The sequence below is a fragment of the Tripterygium wilfordii genome, chromosome 19, assembly GCF_013401445.1.
Source record: "Tripterygium wilfordii isolate XIE 37 chromosome 19, ASM1340144v1, whole genome shotgun sequence".
NCBI classification, from domain to species: Eukaryota; Viridiplantae; Streptophyta; class Magnoliopsida; order Celastrales; family Celastraceae; genus Tripterygium; species Tripterygium wilfordii.
This window is the reverse complement of record NC_052250.1, coordinates 10,825,607-10,849,852: the sequence shown is the minus strand read 5'-3', so window position 1 is coordinate 10,849,852 and position 24,246 is coordinate 10,825,607. Positions and strand designations below refer to the sequence as shown.

General features: G+C 35.5%; 2 protein-coding genes across 2 annotated transcripts; both read left to right on the top strand.

Moving 5' to 3' along the window:
• The first annotated feature begins 2,080 nt into the window (after positions 1-2,080).
• On the top strand, positions 2,081-4,537 carry LOC119986020 (LOB domain-containing protein 4-like). Its single transcript, XM_038830548.1, has 2 exons — positions 2,081-2,448; positions 4,043-4,537. Exons 1-2 carry the CDS (start codon positions 2,272-2,274, stop codon positions 4,304-4,306), a joined length of 441 nt encoding a protein of 146 aa, XP_038686476.1. The 5' UTR covers positions 2,081-2,271; the 3' UTR covers positions 4,307-4,537.
• An 8,553-nt stretch (positions 4,538-13,090) lies between these two features.
• On the top strand, positions 13,091-17,253 carry LOC119985756 (elongation factor 2). The gene is made up of 4 exons (XM_038830134.1): positions 13,091-13,200; positions 13,892-13,938; positions 14,031-14,118; positions 14,534-17,253. The coding sequence occupies exons 2-4, from the start codon at positions 13,936-13,938 to the stop codon at positions 16,972-16,974; spliced, it is 2,532 nt and encodes an 843-aa protein (XP_038686062.1). The 5' UTR covers positions 13,091-13,200; positions 13,892-13,935; the 3' UTR covers positions 16,975-17,253.
• The last annotated feature ends 6,993 nt before the right edge of the window (positions 17,254-24,246 follow it).

Genomic DNA, 24,246 nt, shown 5'->3' with positions numbered 1-24,246 from the left:
AGATTCCAAGATGTAGAGTCTTAGATAGTATAAGCTGGAGTAGGACTTATGATAATCTCTTGGATTCTTGGGTAGAGATGTCACTGAGAATATGGTGGTACAAATTTGTCATATAGTGAAAGTTTCTCAAATTGTCTTTTGACAACACCCGTGGATTTTTCTCCGGTTTTGGAGTTTTTTCACTTATATTCTGTGTTAATTGTGTTATTCTTGATTTCAATTTCTCTACTATTGTGTGATATTTCTGTTAAGGAGCATCTTGGGTAAATTTCCCAACATACTTAACTTAACAAGAAGGTTTGCGAGGTTATGGACAGAAAGGTTTATGTGAGTTCTAATTGAAAAAATATCCTTTAAGCCAACTTGACTAGGAAGTTAAGGCGAGTTGGATGCGGTTCGGGACAGTAGCGAAGCCATATGTTATAGCTGACCCCCTCAAAATTTTTTAATTAGGTCTAACTATATAGTAAACTTATAGAAAGACCCCCTTGAATTTTCAATTTAGATCCCCCTGTTGCAAAGAATCATGCTCAAATGATTGAAACAAGAAGACACATAACAATTATTACTTATCCTATTTTGTAAACTTTTGATTTTTGGTGTTATTTTTCATACTTTCGAAAGTATAATTAATAGATAACTCAAAAAAAATTTGAGAGTGCTGCCCCTAGACCCCACTTAACTTTGCCTACCCTTGCATGATATCCTGTGTCCACCCCGACAACCCCCGCGTATTATGTTCTGGCTTCGCCCCTGATTTGGGAGGCTTGGTTAGGAATTTTTGGACAAATTATAAGGGTTTGGAACATTATGTGTAAAGTTACTAGAGTACCCTTATGTATTATCGTCATAGCGTTTATGGGTAATCTCGTAACTTCAATTATATTGAAGGAATTAATGAATCGCTACCAATTCTCGATGAGAATTTTGCAGGTTCAAATTTTGAGTGTTGGGTAGGGTTCGGGATTCTTGATAAACACCTACCAACACCCCCCGATGTGGTTGTCACTGGTTGCCAAATAATTATTGGTTCCCCATCTTTATATCCCGAATCCCGCCGAACCCTACAACCAAACAGCCCTAAGAATGAATTTGTTATTTTAATGTCCAAACATGTCTTAATACCATCTCATCTATTGTCTTGACAATTATTACTATTATTTGCAATATTTTTCTCAAAAAATTATATATGAAATGAAACTTCTATGCTTGATGCATGTATCTTACAATAACAAATGCAATCTCTTTTCCTTTTGGATTGACATTTGTTTTCCTTGGTCTATATATATCTAGAGAGTGTGGTAATTAGGTGTGGATGTAAAGTTACGGATTTCGCTGTTTAAAAAAAAATAATTACCACTTATTATTTAACTTTTTAGAACTGCTCCAAAAATGAAATCCATAACTTTATAAGTTACAGATGTCCGCACCTAGCGGTGGTGTGTGTGTATATATATGAAGTACATTTGAGGCTTCAAATACTAGGGTGGCTGGGACTTGCTGTAAATTTTTTTCAGCATGTCCCGCTGTAATGGCTCTAAGGTCATTATAAAATTTTATTTTTTTATAAAAAAATTATGGATATGTTTTGATCGGGATAACGAGTCCAACAGTATATTTTTTGTCCCAAAAAAAAATCAAATTAAACATAAAAAAGACATGAAAATTGTAAACCGTTGAATATAGATATGAAACATTCTATGTCTATTTTGTGATGAATTTGATTTTTTTTTTGGGACAAAAAATACCGTTAGACTCGTAAACATGATCAAAACTCATTTGTAATTTTATTTTATTTTTAAAATTTTTTTAAATAGTTTATATTTATTAAAATGGGGTCTGCTATAAAGCAAATTACAACAGACCCCCGACACCCCAAATACTATCAAAGGGGTGTAAAAAGATTAAAAGGTAGACGATATGTCACATGGAAGTGGACCTAAAGAGATCTTATCAATAAGGATGTTTTCGTCCACCAAATCTATGGCTTATTCTTTGTAGGGACCTCTCAAGATTTGCTGTCACATACATCTCTATATAACTAACACCCACCACCTTCACCCCTTTCGTAGCCCACAAACTCATCCTATCCCTCCTTGTAAAACAAAATCCAAATATCTTCACTAATTTTTCTTCTGCTTTCAAATACTCAAAAATCTTATACACTAAAACTAGTTATATAAATAAAATTAAGCTGAATATAGCTATATATTGTGTTAATTTGTAAATTTTACTAGGGTTTGCCATTATATTGTGGCTTGAAGATCGATCATGAAGGAGAATGGTAGAAAGCAAGGTGTATTGTCTCCGTGTGCAGCGTGCAAGCTTCTCCGCCGGAGATGTGCTCAGGACTGCGTATTTGCACCGTATTTTCCGGCCAATGAACCTCACAAGTTTGCAAGTGTTCATAAGGTTTTTGGAGCTAGCAATGTCAACAAAATGTTACAGGTTCAGTATCTCTCTCTCTCTCTCTCTCTCTATATATATATATACACTCCCATGGCACACACAGCTCTCTCCATTCTCTCTTCTTTAACTAATTAAGCAAGCAATTGCTTTTGATGATCTCAATTAGGTCAACAGAAAAACCTACATGGGTTTCTAAAGTTGGATATAGGTTTAGGTCAAGCTCAAGCTTTTTTAACAACACTTTTTTTCTTTTCGTTTGTTTTTGTTCTATTCATCATTGTTCCCATTAAAATTAAATAAAACCCGACATAATATTCGTAGCATGGCTTCAAAGAAAAAGCAACATATCATATTGTGATTGAAACATTAAAGGTCATGCTAGTTTGATTAGTTTGCATAATTTAGAAAAAGAAAGTCCATGCATGTACAATAGTTGAACAAGGGTAATTTGGTGACTTTAGCGGGAGATGGAAAGAGAAATGGGTGTTTGTTTTAATATTGAAAATGAAAAATGACAAAAAAATTAAAAAAAAATTGAAGGGTTATTCTACAAAATATTTACAATTTTGAGAAATTAGATAGATGTGGGCAACAATTTGTGTTGAGTAAATTGTGCATAAAACAAAACAAGAAACATTTATATATTAGCTACAAATTGTGGTAAAACACATATATAATTTGCTACTTATATATGTTTTACCATTTTTACTAAAAATTAGTTTAAAAAATGAAATAGAATTTAGAAGTACCTTCTAATTATGCTTTTTTTTTTACCTTTATTTCGGTTGTAGTGGTTAGCATCCCGTTGGTGAGAATACCCCACAGTGAAATTCTTATTCTATTTGCCTCAAAAGGCTTGACAATAGTTTGGTAGTTGATTAATTCTTCTATAAACTTTTAATTAGAGATGTTAAAGACTCATGATAATGTAGGTTTACCTTGATTTTCACCTTTATTTCTAGACGTTATAAAAGTGAAGAAGATGGGTCCGAGAGCGTGTTTTATTTTGACATACTGAGATGAGGTGAGGTGAGATAAGGTGACTTCGCTAAACACATGCACATGATGATGTGATCACAATATATATATAGTAGCTTTTTTAAAAGAAATTTGATTTTCTTAGATAAGGTCTTAGAATTCTCAATTACTCTACAACTAATATTTGGAAAAGAAAAAAAAAAGTTATGTTTGGGAATCATCTAAGCCTTTGTGCTTTTGAGGGTATAGGGTTACATCAATATATATAGGTTGGTGTCACATAATGAGTCCAAAAGATAGTGTTAATTCAATCTTATATATAGTACATAAAGCTCGAAACTTTATATTTTGTTTGCATATATACGATTATAAATCCAGCAAGCTAATTAAAGGTTTTTTTTTGTGTAATCATGACGTAACGATGACAATCAAAATCAAACAAATAGTAAGATCAGACAAATGGTTTTGCTTTGATTTTTGTTCACTCTCTCTGTTTAACCTAAGAGATTATAGACTTATCATACTCAATCACCAAATTAGGGTTTTCATACCAAGATGACAAAAACTACAATGTGATCTTACTTCTTTCCTAATTGAAACAGAAGTACTATACACTTGTGGCTAATTAGGGTTTGCTGGGTTTTGGAACTCGTAGGAATTGCCAGAGCAGCAACGTGGCGACGCGGTTAATTCCATGGTTTACGAGGCAAATGCCAGAGTAAGGGACCCAGTTTATGGATGTGTTGGAGCAATATCATCTTTACAACATCAAATTGATTCCTTGCAGACTCAACTTGCAATTGCTCAAGCTGAGGTTGTGCACATCAGAATGCGCCAGTCGATTAATTCCGGCGCCATTGAAATGGTGGTTGATCAATATCATCAGAGCGATATGGGAGAGCCTTTATGGTCATGCTAATTAATCTATTGATTAATTACTTGATTAGCATGCCTTCACCTATCTAATCATGTTACTTAATTAACCATTATGAGCTTGCTTTCTCTTTGTCTGCCTTTTTAGTTACTATTTTGCTTATTTTTCTTCTCACCTTTACTTTGATCACTCTCTACTACTTTGAGCAAGTGATGATGATTATCATCAACTATATTGTAAACATTACTAAGCATATAATTATGTTTTCATTTTCTATTTTTTGCTCATTAATAATTATTTAACCACTCAATAGGGTTTTGTTAAATTAGTGTAAAAAAGGAGTTTTTTTGACAACATTATCAAAGTAGTAATTAGGCTATATTTTGACCAAGTGAGCAAAATAATTGACTTCTCGCCAAAATGATATAATCAACTTTACAATAAACCACATAGAGGTTAATGGAAGTTTTTCTTCTTTTTATTTTTGTAAGGTACTTGTATTCAAAAAAGGTATGTGCCTGACTATTTTCATACATAAAATTGAATCTAGAAATTGCTGTAAATTCACATCCTAACACCCTCATGTATACCAATAATATTGTCTGCTTTGGGTTGTCTGATTCTTGTGGATATATCGAACCCACACGGCTTTATTTCTCCCTTGAGCATTCTCATTTAATGGTACTTGCGCTCAAAGGAAAATACATTGTTGTTAGTTAGGGGTGTGGGCTTGACTTTATATATAACAGAATCCACACATTTTTTTACGATATGGGATCTTGTTAACATAAATGTACAAGGAACAAGGTATTTAACGACCCGATTAGTTGAAGAAAAGAACAAAAAATCAACTCTATTGTAAAAGATAACCTATCAATCAAATAATCAATATCACTGTCAAGTTCGAAATCTGTCACAGATCCTGAAACACATCCTATTCTATATATATATATATATATATACACATTTATATAGATTTAGGAAGACTTATTTAGCTAATTAATTGAATAATTCAACCACCTAATTAAGCCCTATTATGATGTAAACCCACTAGCCCTAATCAGGTGGTTGAACCGACAATTTCATGTACCCTACTTAATCAAATTTATAAATCTTGAGTTCAATAGAACCACTCTTATGTTAGATGTTTTTAGATGGAATTTGCTCTCCATCACTCTTTTTTGGGGGAAAAAAGGGAGGATAAACATTTGGATGATTCTTTTGCAATGTTTCAACAGCAGTATCATCATGAACTGTTGAAGATCTAATCAAATATTCAAATTTAACCGACCCATTTCTAATCATTCCATTAGACAGACTCCTATCTTTTCCTAGAAAAATTTAATTTTCATGCAAAATACAACTGTTAGAACAACAGTATGGCGTATGGTAATATATGTAAACTATAACAGTCCACCCCTCCACACTACTAATATTTCGTTCGTTTTGGACCAGTCCATATGAGTATGCACGTCTTTGTTTTCCAAAGAGGTCACCGATCCCAATATTATTCTTACAGAAGCATGTCACTACAATAATTTCACCTTTTTACGACGAGTAAAACATAGCAAAAGTCGCCGCAATACTTTTTTACGACGGCAAAAATGCGTCGCCGTAGGTTGCGGCAAAAAGTCGTGTCTAAAAGGATGCTGCGGCGAACTGTTCTTTTGCGGCAACATTTGTGTTGTCGCTAAAGTTCTTACTATTTTACGGCAACAGAAATGTCGCTGTATAAAGTACTTTTTTTTTAAAAAAAAAATTATTAATAATTCCAATAATCTTTTACACCCAAAGTTATAATGCTAATAATAATGGCCTTCCCAACATCAAGTTGGTCAACACTGCCATACTTTCTCGAAAGAACATATGCACCTGCTTCACCAATAGCTATGACTATGAGAATTAATACCTAACAGCTTTTGTGCACCATTCCTGAAAGAAATAGAAATCCAATGTGAAGAACATAAAATACGGCACAAGATGCAGAAGCAAGTGCTACTTGAACAAATAATGAGCAAAAGCTCAAATAAAGTTATGAATCTAATCCATAATCAACGTACACAATATATGCAGACAGTCTAACACAACAACGATGTTTTAATAAAGAGAAGACAAAAACAAAATAACCAAACTAGAACATAATAAAACACTTTGGTACTTCATATATCAATGACTGTACATGTCAAGTCTTAATTTAGGAACCCTTACTACTCTCACACCTTTTCTGCTCATGAGCATTCTTGGTGCCAACGTGCCCTGTTACAAGAAATGGCAATTGAGATACACAGGACAACTAATATATCACATAAGAAATATAATTAACTTAACATCAAATTCTACCTTCTATTTGTCGCCATGCCCAGCCATACGGCTTCAAAGCTTCTAGGAACTTCTTATGCTCTTCCTCTGTACATCTTTCTCTTTGCTTTGTAATTGTGTATCGCTTCCTCACCTAACAACAATGAAATGAACACAAAGTGAGTATAACTTTCAGGCCTGTAGGGCACTATAATCGAGCAAAAGCAGAACAAATTAGTACCTTTGGAGTATAGTTATCCCCGGAAGAAATTGTTTATCATAACAGAGTATCACAATCAAAGACGACCTATGTAACAAGCAAGCAACCAACCTAATAAAGGAGCCTTTGATTTGGTTATGCCTTTGGTACCATAGATAGATAGATAGACAAAGTATAATAGATATCATTCTCTGTCTTAGTATATCTAACAACAATACTGCTATTGTATATAAGTACCGGAAGGGATATTGGTAATACATGAGTACTTAGAAGGCGAGTAGGAAACAACTCGGCTAAGACGGAGATGCTTGACCAAGGCCAATGCTCGACCCCTTTCTAACTAGACTTGGGGAACATGCAGAGTCAACCATTAGCATTAGGTGAAAGACTTTCTAGTTAACAAAACGATTCTTAGCAGCTTTAAGGTAGGAATTACGATCTATGGATAAGTAAAGGATAGCTCCATTTGTATGTCCTGCACTGGACTCTTCCATAGTCCCTACATAGGCACCCACAGAGAACAATAATGTGTACAATTATCCACTTCTTTCAAGTAAATTATCGTTAATATGAAAAACATCCTAAAACAAGATTACAGAATGTTTGACAATAATAGATCACTAGATATGTAAAACTGAGAGATATATACATCTTTTCAGTGATAGAATGCATACATATATGACATCCAAATAATGATGTCCTGCAAGAAGAAATTCGTGTGCCACTGGAATACGCACCAACGTTGGAACTCCGGTGACCTCCAAATTCCCTCTTTAGGAATTTGGATATGATCTCTAAAATGCAGTTCTCAAGTCATACCTGATTTACGAGTTAGAAACAGGAACTGATAGCTAAAATGCAGTTCACGATTCAAAAGCCTGAAATGATGTAACGAAGAAAGCGAGGAATTTGGATATGATCTCTAAAATGAAGTTCTCAATTCATACTTGATTTACGAGTTAGAAATAGGAACTGATAGCTAAAATGCAGTTGTCAAATCAAAAGCCTGAAATGATGAAACGAAGAAAGCGAGAAAAGAAAATCAAGGTATGTCTACACAAAAATAGGGCCCAAAAGGAGAGGTGGAGAAGAAAGAATTAAACCTCAAAAGGAAATTGAAGCTATCACAGAGAAAAAAACACTAGAAAACTTGAAAACCTAGGATTTCAAGGCTAATACATGAAATCAATCACACAAACCATCAGGTTTAAGAAATGCCATAACTGTTCTAACCTCGAAATCGTCGACTCTTTCCCTTATCTCTGATCTGGTGCGCGGTCGTCATGGCATTCGCAGTGACCAACAATTCAAAGACCGACAGCGTCGATTTAGGGGAAAACGATGCAATCTGAAAGAAAAAAAAATTGCTCCTTGAATCAAATACAAGCAACCATTCACGGCTCGATGAAGAACGAGAGGAAAAATCGTTTTTACGAAAGGAAGCTCTTTTTTTCGCGTTTCTCGTTTTGGGAAGGAAACTCTTTCAATTTAGATTTTTTTTTTCAGTTTGCGGGTTTTTTTTAAAGTTGGCGGCCTTTTTTGAGCGGTCCAATAATGGCGACATATTTTGTCGCCACATAATATTTACTATTTGTGGTGATAAATATTGTTGCCGCATATAGGTAAAACAAGCATAGCATACGTCGAGAATAGGAGATAGCCTGATTGGTCAGGTTGTCTGCCCAGGACCTTGAGGTTCAGGGTTCTATTCTCACCAGGGGGGTTTGGGATTTGGGTAGTTTTCCATCAGCAGTGGTGGCCTTCATGCCCCTCGGGCATGGCTTAACGTGTGTGTGGTCTGTGGGCCTTTCAAAAAAAAAAGAAAAAGCATAGCATACGTCCATGTCCTCTATTTATCCACTCGAAAATAAGTAGTGTCTCAAGAGTCTAGCATTCTTTCATGTTTCCTCTATCATTCATGTTTCATGCATCCCGCATCATCCTCATTTCATTAGTTTACTCTATCATATATCATATTTTTCTCCCGATAGTAAGACCTTGCACCAGCATTCATAAGTCATGTATAATATTTCCGTAGGGTTATACATACTGAGAGTGGAACATTGATTTGACCGACCCCCAACCCCCTTTTTTTCATGCATTTTATCCTATAAATGTGTATATATGTTGTTTCTTGCAATAACGACAGCACTCGAAACTCTCCCGATTTTAGATGGTGACTTTCCAATTCGGATGGATGTTGTGGGGGTGCTTGGCACCTTCCCTACATATAATGAGACCCCTCAAACTCTCGTGAATCTCTGGTACATAAGTGGATTGTGTCTTGATCGTCAGACATCCAATGGCATCTATAAATACCAATTGGCGGCGGCTTCCTAAGTGCTCAGGTGGGTTGTAAGGATACATATGAGTGTGCACCTACGACGTAATCCCGATTACAACACAATGGAATCAGGTGCAACTCCTCCAAAGAAAAGCACTTGTAACTAGTTTGAAAGTTTGACTTATTATATACTGTACTTCACATTTTCCCCTAAGCAATGTGGGATAAGAGACTTAACCTCTTTACTACTCGGTAGCTCACCCAGCATCATCAAAGCTTGCACCACAGAGACTTGTGGCCCCTATTATATACTGTACTTCACATTTTCCTTCATACATTTTATTCTATAGGCAATTGACTCCTAATAAGATAAGTGGAAATGGAGTCAATGGATGCCCATATCTTATGAAAAAACAATAACAAAAGGCTTCTAAACTAACTATAGTGTATGGTTCATTAACAAATTAAAATTTTCATCAGACCATTACTTAACAAGATTAGACAAAGATTCAAAAACTTTCATAGGTGAAATGAGAAAAAATGTACCCTTTCTAGAGTGAAGCTTAAAAGTACACACACACACATATATTTCATCCCATTTTATCAATTTGAGACAAAGTTTATGTTATGAGAAGCAAGAATAGAAGGGCATGCAAATTTGGCTTTGTTCGTCTTGATCGGAGTGAGCTATCGGAAAGCAATGGAGGCGATTCAGACCATTTGGATTGGAACATACAAGATAAAGGCCAAAGTGGCTAGATTTCTTTAGTAGTGAGGGACGTAGAATGGATACCAAACATGAGGGTGGATTGATAGATCGGTGAATTTTTTTGCCAGTATAAGGGAAAAAAGGAGATACTTTGAAGTTGTAAGTGGGAAAGATCAAAACATCAAAATAGGACAGAAGGATACAAAGCAAGTTGACGTGGATCATGATGATTGGGTTGTTGAGCATGCCAGAAGTGTGTGGTACTTCAACCATGGTAAAAAATTGGAAGTTGGGAATGCACATGAATATGAATTCAAAGGCAGATGATTGTACGAAAGGGAGCTTAAGTGCAAGATGGGATCAAGAGCTTCCATGAGTAGAAAGTGGTTTTAGTTACATAACTGATTATGAGGAGAGATGCTAATAGTTCAAAAGTTATACTGAATAACAAACTTGGTGAAACTTGTTATTAAAATGAAAGAGCAAATGCACCTATGAGAATTTGAATTATGTTTTTATCTATCTTCTTGTTTTTTACATTTATACTTGATGAATTAAAAATTTCTAGCAACTGCTTGTTTGTCCATTGTTTTCGCCACTTGATATCAGCAGTGAACTTCTCCTACATTGATGCATGTCTACTTTGTTAGAGTAACCATCAAGGCATCAACCACTATTTAGTTGACTAGATCATCTAATTGAACTACATTTTACCGCTTTCCATATCCTTTCAAAATCAATAACTGCTAGTAACAGTACTCGTACTATTTAGCTCGACTAATTTCTACTTCTATATGTAAAAACCTCGATGATAATTGAATGATGTTAAACCTGTATTCCATCTCTTTATTTTACTCAACATTTTGGCCATGATCTTCAACTTCCTCAAATGAAATTGAACAATGTTCGCCACTAGACTTTGCTTGAGGACTAACAAAGTCAAAGTGTGGGGGTATTTGATAAGTTGATATTATATATATATATATATATATATATATATATATATATATATTTGTATAGATTTTTACATATTTATTTGGATGTTTTTGTATTATGTTGGTTTGTTTTGTGCTTTTGTAGATGCATGTGCCAAAAGACTCGATTGAGCTTAAAACATATTATGTGATGTGCTGCTATTCGGATGCCCAAGACTTTCACTACAGAACTCCAAATCTAGTTATTTTAAGGGCTTCGGAAGGTAGAATTCTTAAGCTTCGTATGGATATGCCAAGTTTGCTTGATTTGGGTCACAAATGATGAAGTTACAACATTGTAAAGTTGATGTAGAGAGTTGAAATTATGCAAAGTGGCAAAGTCCATTACAGAAAGACTTTCATGAGGCCCACAAGAAGGATTACTACTTAAGCCCATATAGAAGAGGGCTTATATGGTTTTTAGTAATGAGACAAAGAAGAGGACTTCAAGCAGCCAATAAAAAAAGAAAAAAAGGGTTAGGTGAAAGAAGGGCCGGTTCTTGAAGGATTTCATAAGCCCATAAGAGAAATCATTAATGATCGAAGAGTGGAATTACAAGGGGTCCACCAGAAGAGATTAATCGTTTGTTTTTTTGGCATGAGAAGACTGATTAGCTTATTCTTGTGTAAAAAACCCTTATGTAGTTTGTTCTCCTAAACCTTCTCCATCTATATTCATAACCTTATGTACGTTGTTTACTCCTAAGTTCACTGTATCATTTCGGTCATGTTATCAACCCCAGAGACAAAAGACTATCATCAGAATGAAAAATACTTCTATTAAAAAGAAATGAAAAATAAAACATTGCTGGAATGCATTAAAAATTTCATTGAAAAGAAATACATCCTGGAATGTATTTGACATGCTTTACAAGCTAAAACGAAACATAGTCACAAAGGCTTTGAAAAGTAAAAGGCTAAGGTAGGAACTAGTTAGCCGGAGTCATACTAATTGAAAAGACAAGTGACCGGAGTCATTGCCTAAGAAAGCAGTAAAGATATGCAGACGCAGAGTCTGGATTTGACACGGGGTACCTATAGACTTCTCTTCCTTTTCATTTCATAGTGCTCATGGTGACCTTCAACTCCTGTTCCCTAGCCACGTTCTTGACATTTGGGAATGTGGAAAGTCATGGGGAATTGCCATCTCGCTTGTTGCTAGGCCATAATTCTGAATAACCGCAACCATCTCCTCGAAATGAGGATGATGGTAACATCTCTCTAGTCGTGTTCCTCTTTAATGTCGATGTGGACGGTCTAGGAGGCTATGATATGCTTCACCTTCTTGGTTTGCAGACTTTGTGCTTGAAATTGTGGAAACATGACTATCAATCGCCGTTCTGTTGACACTCCTACACGAAAGGTTGTTGGAAAATGTTTGCTTCTTTGAAGTGCAGGACGAATGTGACCTTCGCTTCTTAGTGTTGTGTAGCAGTTGGAAACGTGTTTGAGAAAATTCAGGGACGTAAGGCTAACAAACTCTGGCTTCTCTTGGACTTCCTTTGAGATATTTCTGCTACATATTCGGTTCTCCGTTAATAAACTGTTTGAAAAAGGATAAACCGTTAAGACAGACAATAATTTCTCCATTTGTAGCCTTTTGGACATTGATTTTCGAACACTCCTGATCTCCAGTAACTGATTCATAGATTTCATGCAAATAAACACCATAAAATCTACAAAATGAACAAACATTAGAAATAAAATCGTCATGCTTTGCCATGTGTCAACTGAAGATTAGCGGCTCCTTCTAAAATGTGGGACCCAAGTTGCCACGTGTCAATATATGTGTAAGGATCATTTACGGTACAAACAGATACATAATCCATCTATTTAGAAAAAAAAATTAATTTAACATTAGAACTTGTAATGAATGATGATACATAAATTAAATAACATGGTTTTCGCAATATTGATGGAACTTAAATTAAATATTTTTCAATTAAATTGTTAAGAATATTATTTGTAATATCTATATACTTTGTTGAATATAACTTTTAACTTTAACATCTATGTTGGTAAATTCACAGGTTATACTCTATGTCAAAATTTAGTTCACCAAACAATAACGTATCTTTTTAAAAAATAAACAATAATGTATTTACAATATATAGCTGTGACATAAATTAATCGCGTATACTCTAGGTATATTATACTCTAGCATAAATGAATTGCTTATACTCTAGCGTATATTCTGTAAATCATACTCTGAACCAAATGGAGCCGTAGGTCTAGGTCTGAACTGTATTAGTATTATAAGAGATTTGGTTTGTGGCGACAATTGCCCAAATTATCGTTATCAGCCCATTACATACTAAACCCTAGGATAATATCACTCCGCTCGCATACCCATATACTAACCTTCTTGTTGAGAGTCTGAGACGAGCGAGAGACGAGCCTGAAGAGAGCTGCGACACCCAAAACCTCTCCGCTTTCTGTCTAGACGGCGTTTCCGTAAGCTCCTTAATTTTTTTGTTTTCAACTACACATATTTTATTGGTTTTGTATCTCTCTTTGTATCTGTTATTCCTTCTTCTGCTAACAACTTTGATAATGTTTCGATTAATCTATCAGTATGAGATTCGTGTGTTCTTGTTATTGGTTGTATTTTTTTTTTTTGTTTCTGTGTATGCATTTGATTTTGTAGATATGTTAATGGTTTTATATATGAGTATCTCTAATTCTCTATATATATAGAGACTTTTGTTGTAGCCGTTATGTGTATTTTGATGGATTAATTCAGGCGGTTACCTTCTTCGTATTTTGATAGAATTACTTTAGTTTTTTTTTTCCTAGATGAAATTCCTTGATTTGTGTTGTAGTGTTTGTGATCATGGTGAGGAATTCAACATATTGGAAATCTATTTGACATAACCTTCTATGAATCATTATGCATATTATGACGAATATAAATTTCCTGTTCTTACATAATCCTTGTAATGAAAATTTAGATCAAGTCATATGTATGTGGGTTGAAATAACACAGTTTGAGTTAGCGAAAAAACACAGTTGGACCGAGCTGCTGGTTATTTTTTCCTCATCTATGTACTGGCTTTCCAATTGGGTTATTGTTTGAGCATGCACAATGTTCTAACTTCTTGAAGCAAATTGTAATAATTTATTTGTCCACTGTATTTTTGGGCAGGCTTCTTTTACAAACTTAGTTGGGAAACTTGAAGAGTAGTTGAGATGGTGAGTACTTTATTTTACTGGTTTAAAGCTCTGTTATTTTTTATTTCTTGTTTTTCTTTGTTCTAATCAAGTTAAAGTTGTAAAATGTGCAGGTGAAGTTTACTGCTGATGAGCTTCGCAGGATTATGGACCTGAAGCATAATATTCGTAATATGTCTGTTATTGCCCATGTTGATCATGGTATGAATTTTAGTGTGCTACCATCCGTTTCATACCCAGTGTTTAATGTTCTTTTTTGTATTATTTTATTTTGTTTGTATGTTACAATTTGTCAAATTTTTTTTCTTCATTTTGGAGATTAGTTTTAATGGCTATCTTCTATGTACATTATTTCTCCTCTGGATGTTGTGTGCATGTATATGGGCTTTAATGTAATAGGAAACAAATTTTAGTTTCAATTTTTGTAAAAACTTTTGTTGGTGCTGGTTATCAGGTCCCAAGCTTTCCTTTACTTATTGCCACTGTCGTTTGTTTCTATAGAATTTCTTCGCTTGTTCTGTAAAATTATCACTTTAATTATTTTTCTCAATTTTCTGAAGCAACTCTTTTTTGTTATTGTTCACCTCTCATGGTCCTCTTTTTTTCTCTTTCATAGGGAAGTCAACACTTACTGATTCTCTTGTGGCTGCTGCTGGTATCATTGCTCAAGAAGTTGCCGGTGATGTACGTATGACTGACACCCGAGCGGATGAGGCTGAGCGCGGCATTACAATTAAGTCAACTGGTATATCTCTTTACTATGAGATGAGTGATGATTCGTTGAAGAGCTACAAGGGGGAAAGACAAGGCAATGAGTACCTCATCAATCTCATCGACTCTCCTGGGCACGTGGACTTCTCATCTGAAGTCACAGCCGCACTTCGTATCACTGATGGTGCACTTGTGGTGGTTGATTGTATTGAGGGGGTTTGTGTCCAGACAGAAACTGTTCTCCGGCAGGCCCTTGGTGAAAGGATCAGGCCTGTCTTGACCGTAAACAAGATGGACAGGTGTTTTCTTGAGCTGCAGGTTGATGGAGAGGAGGCTTACCAAACTTTCCAGAGGGTAATTGAGAATGCGAATGTCATCATGGCTACTTATGAAGATCCACTTCTTGGTGATGTTCAGGTCTACCCTGAGAAAGGAACAGTTGCTTTCTCTGCTGGATTGCATGGTTGGGCTTTTACTCTAACCAACTTCGCCAAGATGTATGCATCCAAGTTTGGTGTTGATGAGGCAAAGATGATGGAAAGGCTTTGGGGTGAGAACTACTTTGACCCAGCAACGAAAAAGTGGACCAGCAAGAACTCTGGCTCTCCTACTTGCAAGCGTGGTTTTGTACAGTTCTGCTATGAACCCATCAAGCAGATTATCAACACTTGCATGAACGACCAGAAAGAGAAGCTTTGGCCTATGTTGCAGAAGCTTGGTGTTACCATGAAGTCTGATGAGAAGGACTTGATGGGGAAGGCACTGATGAAGCGTGTCATGCAAACCTGGCTCCCAGCAAGTAATGCCCTACTGGAAATGATGATATTTCACCTTCCCTCTCCTGCCACGGCTCAAAAGTACCGTGTTGAAAACTTGTACGAGGGTCCCATGGATGATCAGTATGCCAATGCTATTAGGAATTGTGACCCCGACGGTCCACTCATGCTTTATGTATCAAAGATGATTCCTGCTTCTGACAAAGGTAGATTCTTTGCTTTTGGTCGTGTATTCGCTGGAAAGGTTTCGACAGGTGTGAAAGTTCGGATCATGGGTCCAAACTACGTCCCTGGTGAGAAGAAAGACTTGTATGTTAAGAATGTGCAGAGAACTGTTATCTGGATGGGCAAGAGACAAGAAACTGTTGAAGATGTTCCGTGTGGTAACACAGTGGCACTGGTTGGCTTGGATCAGTTTATTACCAAGAATGCTACCTTGACAAATGAGAAGGAAGTTGATGCTCACCCAATCCGTGCTATGAAGTTCTCTGTTTCACCGGTCGTTCGTGTCGCTGTTCAGTGCAAGGTTGCTTCTGACCTTCCTAAGCTTGTTGAAGGTTTGAAACGTTTGGCCAAGTCAGATCCTATGGTTGTTTGTAGCATTGAAGAGTCTGGAGAGCACATTATTGCTGGTGCAGGAGAGCTCCATCTTGAGATCTGTTTGAAGGATCTGCAGGATGATTTCATGGGTGGTGCTGAGATTATCAAGTCTGATCCTGTTGTGTCATTCCGTGAAACAGTGCTCGAGAAGTCCATCCGCACTGTGATGAGCAAATCCCCTAACAAGCATAATCGTCTCTACATGGAAGCACGTCCCTTAGAGGAGGGTCTTGCTGAGGCAATTGATGACGGCCGTATTGGTCCACGTGATGATCCCAAGGTTCGTTCTAAGATATTGTCTGAGGAGTTTGGGTGGGACAAGGATCTTGCCAAGAAAATTTGGTGTTTTGGACCTGAGACAACTGGCCCGAACATGGTGGTTGATATGTGTAAGGGGGTTCAGTATCTGAATGAAATTAAGGACTCTGTTGTTGCCGGCTTCCAGTGGGCATCTAAGGAAGGTGCATTGGCTGAGGAGAATATGAGGGGTATCTGTTTTGAAGTCTGTGATGTTGTTCTTCACGCTGATGCTATCCACAGAGGTGGTGGTCAGGTCATTCCAACTGCCAGGAGAGTTATTTATGCTTCCCAGCTAACTGCCAAGCCCAGGCTGCTTGAGCCTGTCTATCTGGTTGAGATCCAGGCCCCAGAACAGGCTCTTGGTGGTATTTACAGTGTTCTTAACCAGAAACGTGGTCATGTCTTTGAAGAAATGCAGAGGCCTGGAACCCCACTCTATAACATCAAGGCTTACCTTCCTGTGGTAGAGTCGTTTGGTTTCTCTGGCACTTTGAGGGCTGCAACCTCGGGTCAGGCTTTCCCTCAGTGTGTATTTGATCATTGGGATATGATGATGTCAGATCCAATGGATCCCACATCACAGGCTGGAACTCTTGTTCATGATATCCGTAAGAGGAAGGGATTGAAGGAGCAGATGACCCCTCTCTCAGAGTTCGAGGACAAGCTGTAAGGTATCAAAAATTATCTCTTTCCATGGACGTATTTTAACTTATAGAGGATTATGTTGGGCAGTATCAATTTTTGCTGCCTTAATAATTTTTTTTTTTTTTCTTAGTATTTCAATATGGAGTTGTGGTTTGTGAAATTGGAAGTCACCAGTTGTATGTTATTTTTAAGAATTTCATGGCTAGTCAGAATTCTGGAGGTATATTAGATTTGACGTGTTGCTTTTAACTATATTTTTTGAATTGATTCTATAGAATAATGTGGACCCTTTCTTTTTCTTTAATGATAGTTTTTTACTTTAGAGAGCATATATTAATCCATACATTTATTTCCGTTGTTTTCATTATAATTACAGTTCATTTGATAACCATATTGATAATGTCAAAATAATCTTCCAATGAGAGACGCTAACACTTGTCGTTATACAACATGAAGAGGAGGAGAGCGGGATTGATAAAACCAGATGTCACCTCGGTTCTTACTCTTCAGCTCTATAAACAAGCATAAGAGCATCCACATCAGATTACCTAAACATGAGTCTGTCTGTAAAATTTAGAGATTTTGTCAAAATAGAGCTCTGCATCAGATTACCTAGAGGTTCCCTATTTTACAGAATATGAACAGTAGTTCCCTACATCTAGAGAACCACTATTCACTTCCCTAAACATAAAATAATATTTTTTACTACTTTATTTTTTCCTCTCTCCTCATTTTTTCCCTCCTCTCTCTCCTCACTCCTTTCTTTCTCTCTCTTCTTTCTCTCTCTTCTTTCTCTCTCCTCTTTCTCTCCTCACTTTTTCTCTCTCTTCTTTCTCTCTCCTCAATTTTTTTTCTAATTTTTAATAACATTAATTTATTATTTTAATTAATATATTGTTTTAAATGTAATTAATTTATTATTTTAAATAGAAGTAGTTTATATGAATAGAATAAATAAAGGAAAGAGAAATAAATATTATTTTAATGCAATAGAGAATATGATAGGTAATCTGATGCAGTGTTGATTGGATAGGGAATCTGTAAAATAGGGGAAAGTGACATTTTTGTCTGTATTTTAGGGAATCTGTTAAGAGAAACTGATGCAGATGCTCTAACGTTAGGACCGTAGGTGATAACTTGTACTTGTGGGGAAAAGGAGAGAGGGAGGAGGGGCTGCTTATTGTGTGGCCACGTTGGATTGCAGTACAAAGGTCTCTTGGCCGCAGTGTTATCAGAATCAACCCTCGACAATAATTTTAGAAGGTTCAACCGGTTGATTCGAAGGGTCAAGGATTGAACCGTTTATTTATTTATATAATTTAATTTATTTATAAATAATAATAATAGCATAATAAATAGAAATTTTGAATTAATCATATATGATTGTGTTACTTTTATACCAAATAACAAATAGATCAACAAAAATAACTAAATAATGTAAGACTAGAAAGAACTATAATAATATATCTCAAAGTATAATAGTAATCTTGAAATTAAATTAGTTATAAAAAAAGTCCATAAAAATAATAAAAGGGTAAAAGACGAAAAGTATATAAAAGTGTAATTTTTTGTCATGGACCCACACATGACAATTCACAAAGAATTAAAAAAATAATAAAAATGCATAGAAAACAGAGAGAACTAGTAAAGTTGATATGAGACCCACTTTTCAAATAAATGACAGGTGTCAGTTCTTTGGTGGTTTTTCTTTGTCCCACATTGGAAGAATATTAAAGAGAATATGACCAGTTTAATATAAAAGCAGTGCAGCCCGTAAACCTTTTAACTCGCATGGATCAACGTTTAACCGCGGGTTTAACTTACAATCTAAAATTAAAAATCACGCAACTTAATTTTTCAAAGTAAATATTTGCTACAAGAAATTGGTATATCTTTACAAAAGTAATTTTACTCTTGGGTTTTCATTGGTAAACCAATATTCATAAGTCTATTTGTAATATAATATCCATCCTTGAGAGTTGAGATTCCCATCATAGTCAAAATGACTTTCAAGATTTTTGTCGATCTTCTTTTAATAGGATGAGAGACTAAAGTAACACTATCAAGGGGACTCCAGAGGACATACATATCTAGATTCTCGAAATATTATTTTTTACCGTAAAGCCCTATGACTAGGAATAATATATCTATCCATTGTTCGTTTGACATTACCTGAACTATGCATGCGTGATTCTTACATCGAGGTTTTCAATTAGAAACCTGTCATTGATCTTTGAGATATGTATGAATATGTCCATCATGGAACATCCGGTAAGTTGGAGTGAGAGTTTGTGTACTATCAAACACTCCAAAATCTACCTAAGCTCTCGGTTCTCTTATATATATATCCACTAAGTGTATTAAATTGAGATGTCAATCAATTCAAATACTAACGCTTGATCCGTAAGGATCACTTTGCACAATTTCTGGGTAGATTAATTTGAACCTCTCAAGTGGGTGCTTACATTTCCCTAACTGAAAATACATGAATGACTATATTATAGATGTGCTCTCATACCCATGTGGCATGCGTTGAATTTATGGAGAATATTGACAATAGATCTATTGTCAATACATATGCAATATTGATGAATCAAAACACACATGTTATGAGTACAAGAGTATTGACATTCTCAAGCTTAAAAGATATCGTACTCACACAACTATAAGATGAACAACTCATTCACAATACATTATCGGTTGTTCATTCATGTGTAAGTCTATCAATGCATGTCACCTCACATATACTAGTGCACCAATCTAAGAATCCTCTTGAGTGATCAAAACAAATCACTCCCCTATAGGAGATGTTTGTGCACTATAACCTATATCAACAAAATATCTAGCTTTGTTAATCTGGTTGCGACTATTTTTATTTCGAACGCAATATTAATCTTGTGTCTATCTATACTCATACTTAAAGTGTATATGGGTATCCAAAATTCCTATGTCTAACATCCCTAGACATTAATGGAACAACCATGTAATAAATAAAATATTAAATACAAATGCACTAATAAAATATTTATCCATAAATTTCAGAATTGTCATTATATATGGTATGTTTCTATGACATTATCTCAACAAACTCTCACTTGGACTAAAGAACATAGTTCTAAAGTATCCTAACACATATTTCCTCTAAATGAGTTGTGAAGCTTTTTCCAGTAAGGGCCTTGGTGAACAGATCAATAAATTTTTGTAATGATGCAATGTTCAGTACCTCCACTTCTTTTCGTTGCAGAAACTCTTTAATTAAGTGGAACTTCCGTTGAATATGTTTTCTTTTATTATGGTACTGAGGTTCTTTACTTTGAGATATAGCATTCCTATTGTCACAATATAGGGTTATAGGTCTCTCATTGCCAGGCACTACCTCTAATTTCATAAGGAATTTTCTTAGTCAAACAACCTCTTTTGCGGTCTTCGAAGCTACCACATATTCAGCTTCCGTGGTGGAGTATGCGATGTAAGTTTGTTTCACACTCCTCCAATTGATGGCTGCACTACCAAGGCTAAACACATAGTCGAACGTGGTCCTTCTAGAGGTCATTATTTGCTTGGAAATTTTAATTAGTATAACCCACTAGAACGATCTCATCACTACGGTATATAAGCATATAGTCCTTCGTTCTTTGAAGGTACTTGAATATATGTTTATTTCAGGGTTAGATTGATATCTACTGACCAATTCTACTGCATAGCAGATATCGGGTTTGGTACACAACATGACATACATGAGATTGCCAACTACAAAAGCGTACGGTACCTTACTCATTGCATGCTTTTCATCTTTCGTCGTAGGATAATCGTCCTTAGAAATAGGAACTCCATGTCTTAAAGGTAGGAGACTTTTCTTTAGAGTCATGCATTACGTACTTGACTAATGTCTTATCTATGTATGTAGATTGAGAAAGAGCCAATATTCTACATTCGCGATCTCGCACAAGCTTGATGCCAAGAATGTAGCTGGCTTCTCCTGGTCTTTCATGTTAAACTGATTATACACCCTATCTTGACCGCTTACAATGTTGCTATATCATTTTAGATAATCAATATGTCATCCAAGTAGAGTATACACACGATTCATCATAGTTCTGATTAAATTCATATGATTACCATGATCTTTGAAATAATCTCACTTTTGACTCGGGTACAATCAACCACGTAACCATTTTGACCTTTTACTAACCTGGACCGGGGCTTTTTATACGGGTCGCTCTATCATGGTTTTTCTCTTGATCGGCCTTTTCTATCATGCTTTTGCCTTCTATCTTCTATCTTTGCAGTTTCTTCCTCGACCAGTCACTTGTCCCAAACCAAAGCTATCTTTAGAGTGTGTTTGGATTGAGGGTTTTGGAGGGAAGGGAAGGGAAAGGAAAGAGAGGTTCCTTCTAATTATATTGTTTGGATCATTTATAAAAAAATTAAGAGGAGGGATTTGGAGGGAAGATTTCATTAAATTTTTATCAAAATTCTTCGTCCCAAAATGAAGTCATTTGGAGGAAAGAAATTACTAATTAAGTCATTTATAAGTTAAATACCTATTTTACCCTTGTACATAATATTTTAACATAAAAATAAGGATAAATTAGTAAATTAAACAATTTTTTTTTTTTTTTATCCATCCAACCATGGGAGAGAGAAAAATATTCCCCCTTCCTTTTCTTCCCTTCCCCCCAAATCCCTCAATCCAAACACACTCTCAGTGTAAAAACTTGTGTAGGGTTTGTTATTAAGGAGTTTTTCATATACAATTCTTATTTGCATTATTCTTCAATACATATGCATCTCTTTGTTATTAATTGCCTGACAGAAAAAAGGACGAGTGGTTAAATGATTTGACAAATAGGTGGTAAGAAGATATGAGGTTTCTGGATATGAATGTGATACATGCATTGATTATTATTACTTTAATAGGGGCGGAGCCAGAAATTTAGACAAAAGGGAGACAAATGCTATTTTAATATTATTCACAGCTGAAAATGCTCATTCTGTAGTCAAAGTGGAATGAGAAAAGTTAACACGAGACGAATCAATCTCTTTGTTTATATAATAATTCTTTGACTTTCTTGATGTAACAATTCCAAATATGATCTAATTTCGCCTGATTATGAGCCAGATTAATTGCATAGTCTCGTCTTCTAAAAGTGTAAACTGATTCATAAATTCCGTGAGCCATGGCACGCAATATATTTATATGCATAAGCATATAAATCAAATAGGTGAACGATCAATGTTGGGTTAAATTCAAGCCAAAAATAACGTTTTGAAGTTTCCTGTTCAGTATGATATTTGTAGTAGGTGTTAGGTTTGATCAATAAATTTGGGATTGATTTGGAGTTTGCGGAGGCGAGGTTTGTTATGGGTTTAACGTTTCCTGGCTTTAGCCGTCCCGACGCCTTCGGTACGTGAAGTGGCTGAGGGACCTTATTGAATGTTTTGAATCGAGGAAGGTTGAATAACTGTCCGAATGGTTGATACGGCTGATGGCTGCATTATTTTTCTATATATATGAGACTTATTTTTTGGGGTTGGAACCTAATTTCCTATTGTTTTGTTTCTCTTGGGTTTGAGAGGTGGTTGGGAGAGAGTAAAGGGGAATAACTTGTGGTAATCTCTTTGGGTTCAAGGAGAGAGAGAATTAAGTGCGTAGTTGTAACAATTTTGTAGAATTGTAAATTCTAATATTCATAAATGGACAAATGCGTGGTCAGTGCTTATAAAGTTAGAACATGGATGTGGTTGCAGCAAAATAAACTTGGAAGTAATCTTTGAAGTACATATGTTGTTTTTGTGCAGAGAAGGTCAATGTGACCACGAAGTAGGTTACTCTGTCCTGAAAAATATTAACTGATTATGTCCGCTATTGAGTAACAGATATTTCTATCTGCTAAACACACGCTTTAATTATCCAATGGATAATATAAGATGGGATAAGAATTGGTTATTGACGAAAGAAGATAGGATTGCTATGATACAACAAACCCTCTTTTGATAAAGCAACTTCTATCTTAAACCATGACTCAACAAACTCGTGGATAAACAATATATCTTAAAGATTGTTAAGTCTGGTTTCGAATAGATTAACAGAAGACATAACCCATACAAAGCTCCTATATAAAAAGGTTTAAAATAGGGCTGTTACGGTAATGGTAATAGTTATCAAACACGGATTACCGTTACCGTTACCGATCATATCGGTATCACATAATTCGTATCCGTTACCATTATCGGTAACAATGATAAATCGTCGATCGGTATACCGTTTAATTGGTATTGATAGCTAGTAATTGGTAAATTTACCAATCAAGAAAATGAAGCAAATTAATTGGCTATAACCTGAAACTTGAAAACCCTCAAATTTCCATGTTTTAACAGAAGAACACAACAACAGTAATCCAGAAAAAATATATCTCAAGACTCAAGTATTGCTTTCCCTGCTTGACTAAGTCTAACAAGTAAGACAAAGGAACTAGATGGACGACGAAGGTTGAATATGAAGGGTGAAAGATGAATCGAGCTGCGTTACTGGCTCGGGCTTACTGTGTACACATCGTCAAATGAGTAGAGACGAGAGAGAAAACGACCTTGATCAGAGTAGAGACGAGAGAGAGTGAGAAACAGAGAGAATATCTTTTTGATAAATAACCTAGCACAAATGGTCATGATCTAATTGACAAATAGATCTAATGGTTAACACTAAAACAATTAAAATTAAAAATAATAAATAATAAATATTGCATATATATGTCGATAACGATAAATACCGATGGGTTGAAAGCTCATACCCGTTACCGATACCAATTATATCAGTAAATTTATCATACCGTATAATTGGTAACGGTATACCAATCTATGAGAAAAATCGGTAACCAATGTGTCGGTATTGGTATGGTAAATCGATATTTACCGTTACCATAACAACCCTAGTTTAAAAGACTCTGACAACGGGACTGAAAAAGATATGAAGTCGGTCAACTGCAAATCAGAGGTTCGGAGTCTTTCAGATGTTATGAGTGATTCGTATAAGAGTGACTATACGCATATGATAACTGCTTGAGAAATAAGCTAGTGAAGACGGTAGTAGTGAAGAGTTCGATGTACTGAACTAATTCATGTTGGTGGAATCCAATTGAAGGTCAACACAAGCAAGAAGACTTTGGTGGATTCCAAAGCAACTTCAGCGTTGGAGGATTCCTGCTATGCTAAAGCATACGTTGAGTCTAGATGTACTAATGGTTTTAATTGAGATTAAGTAATTCCTTTGTAATCTAAAATTCATTATTGTGGATTG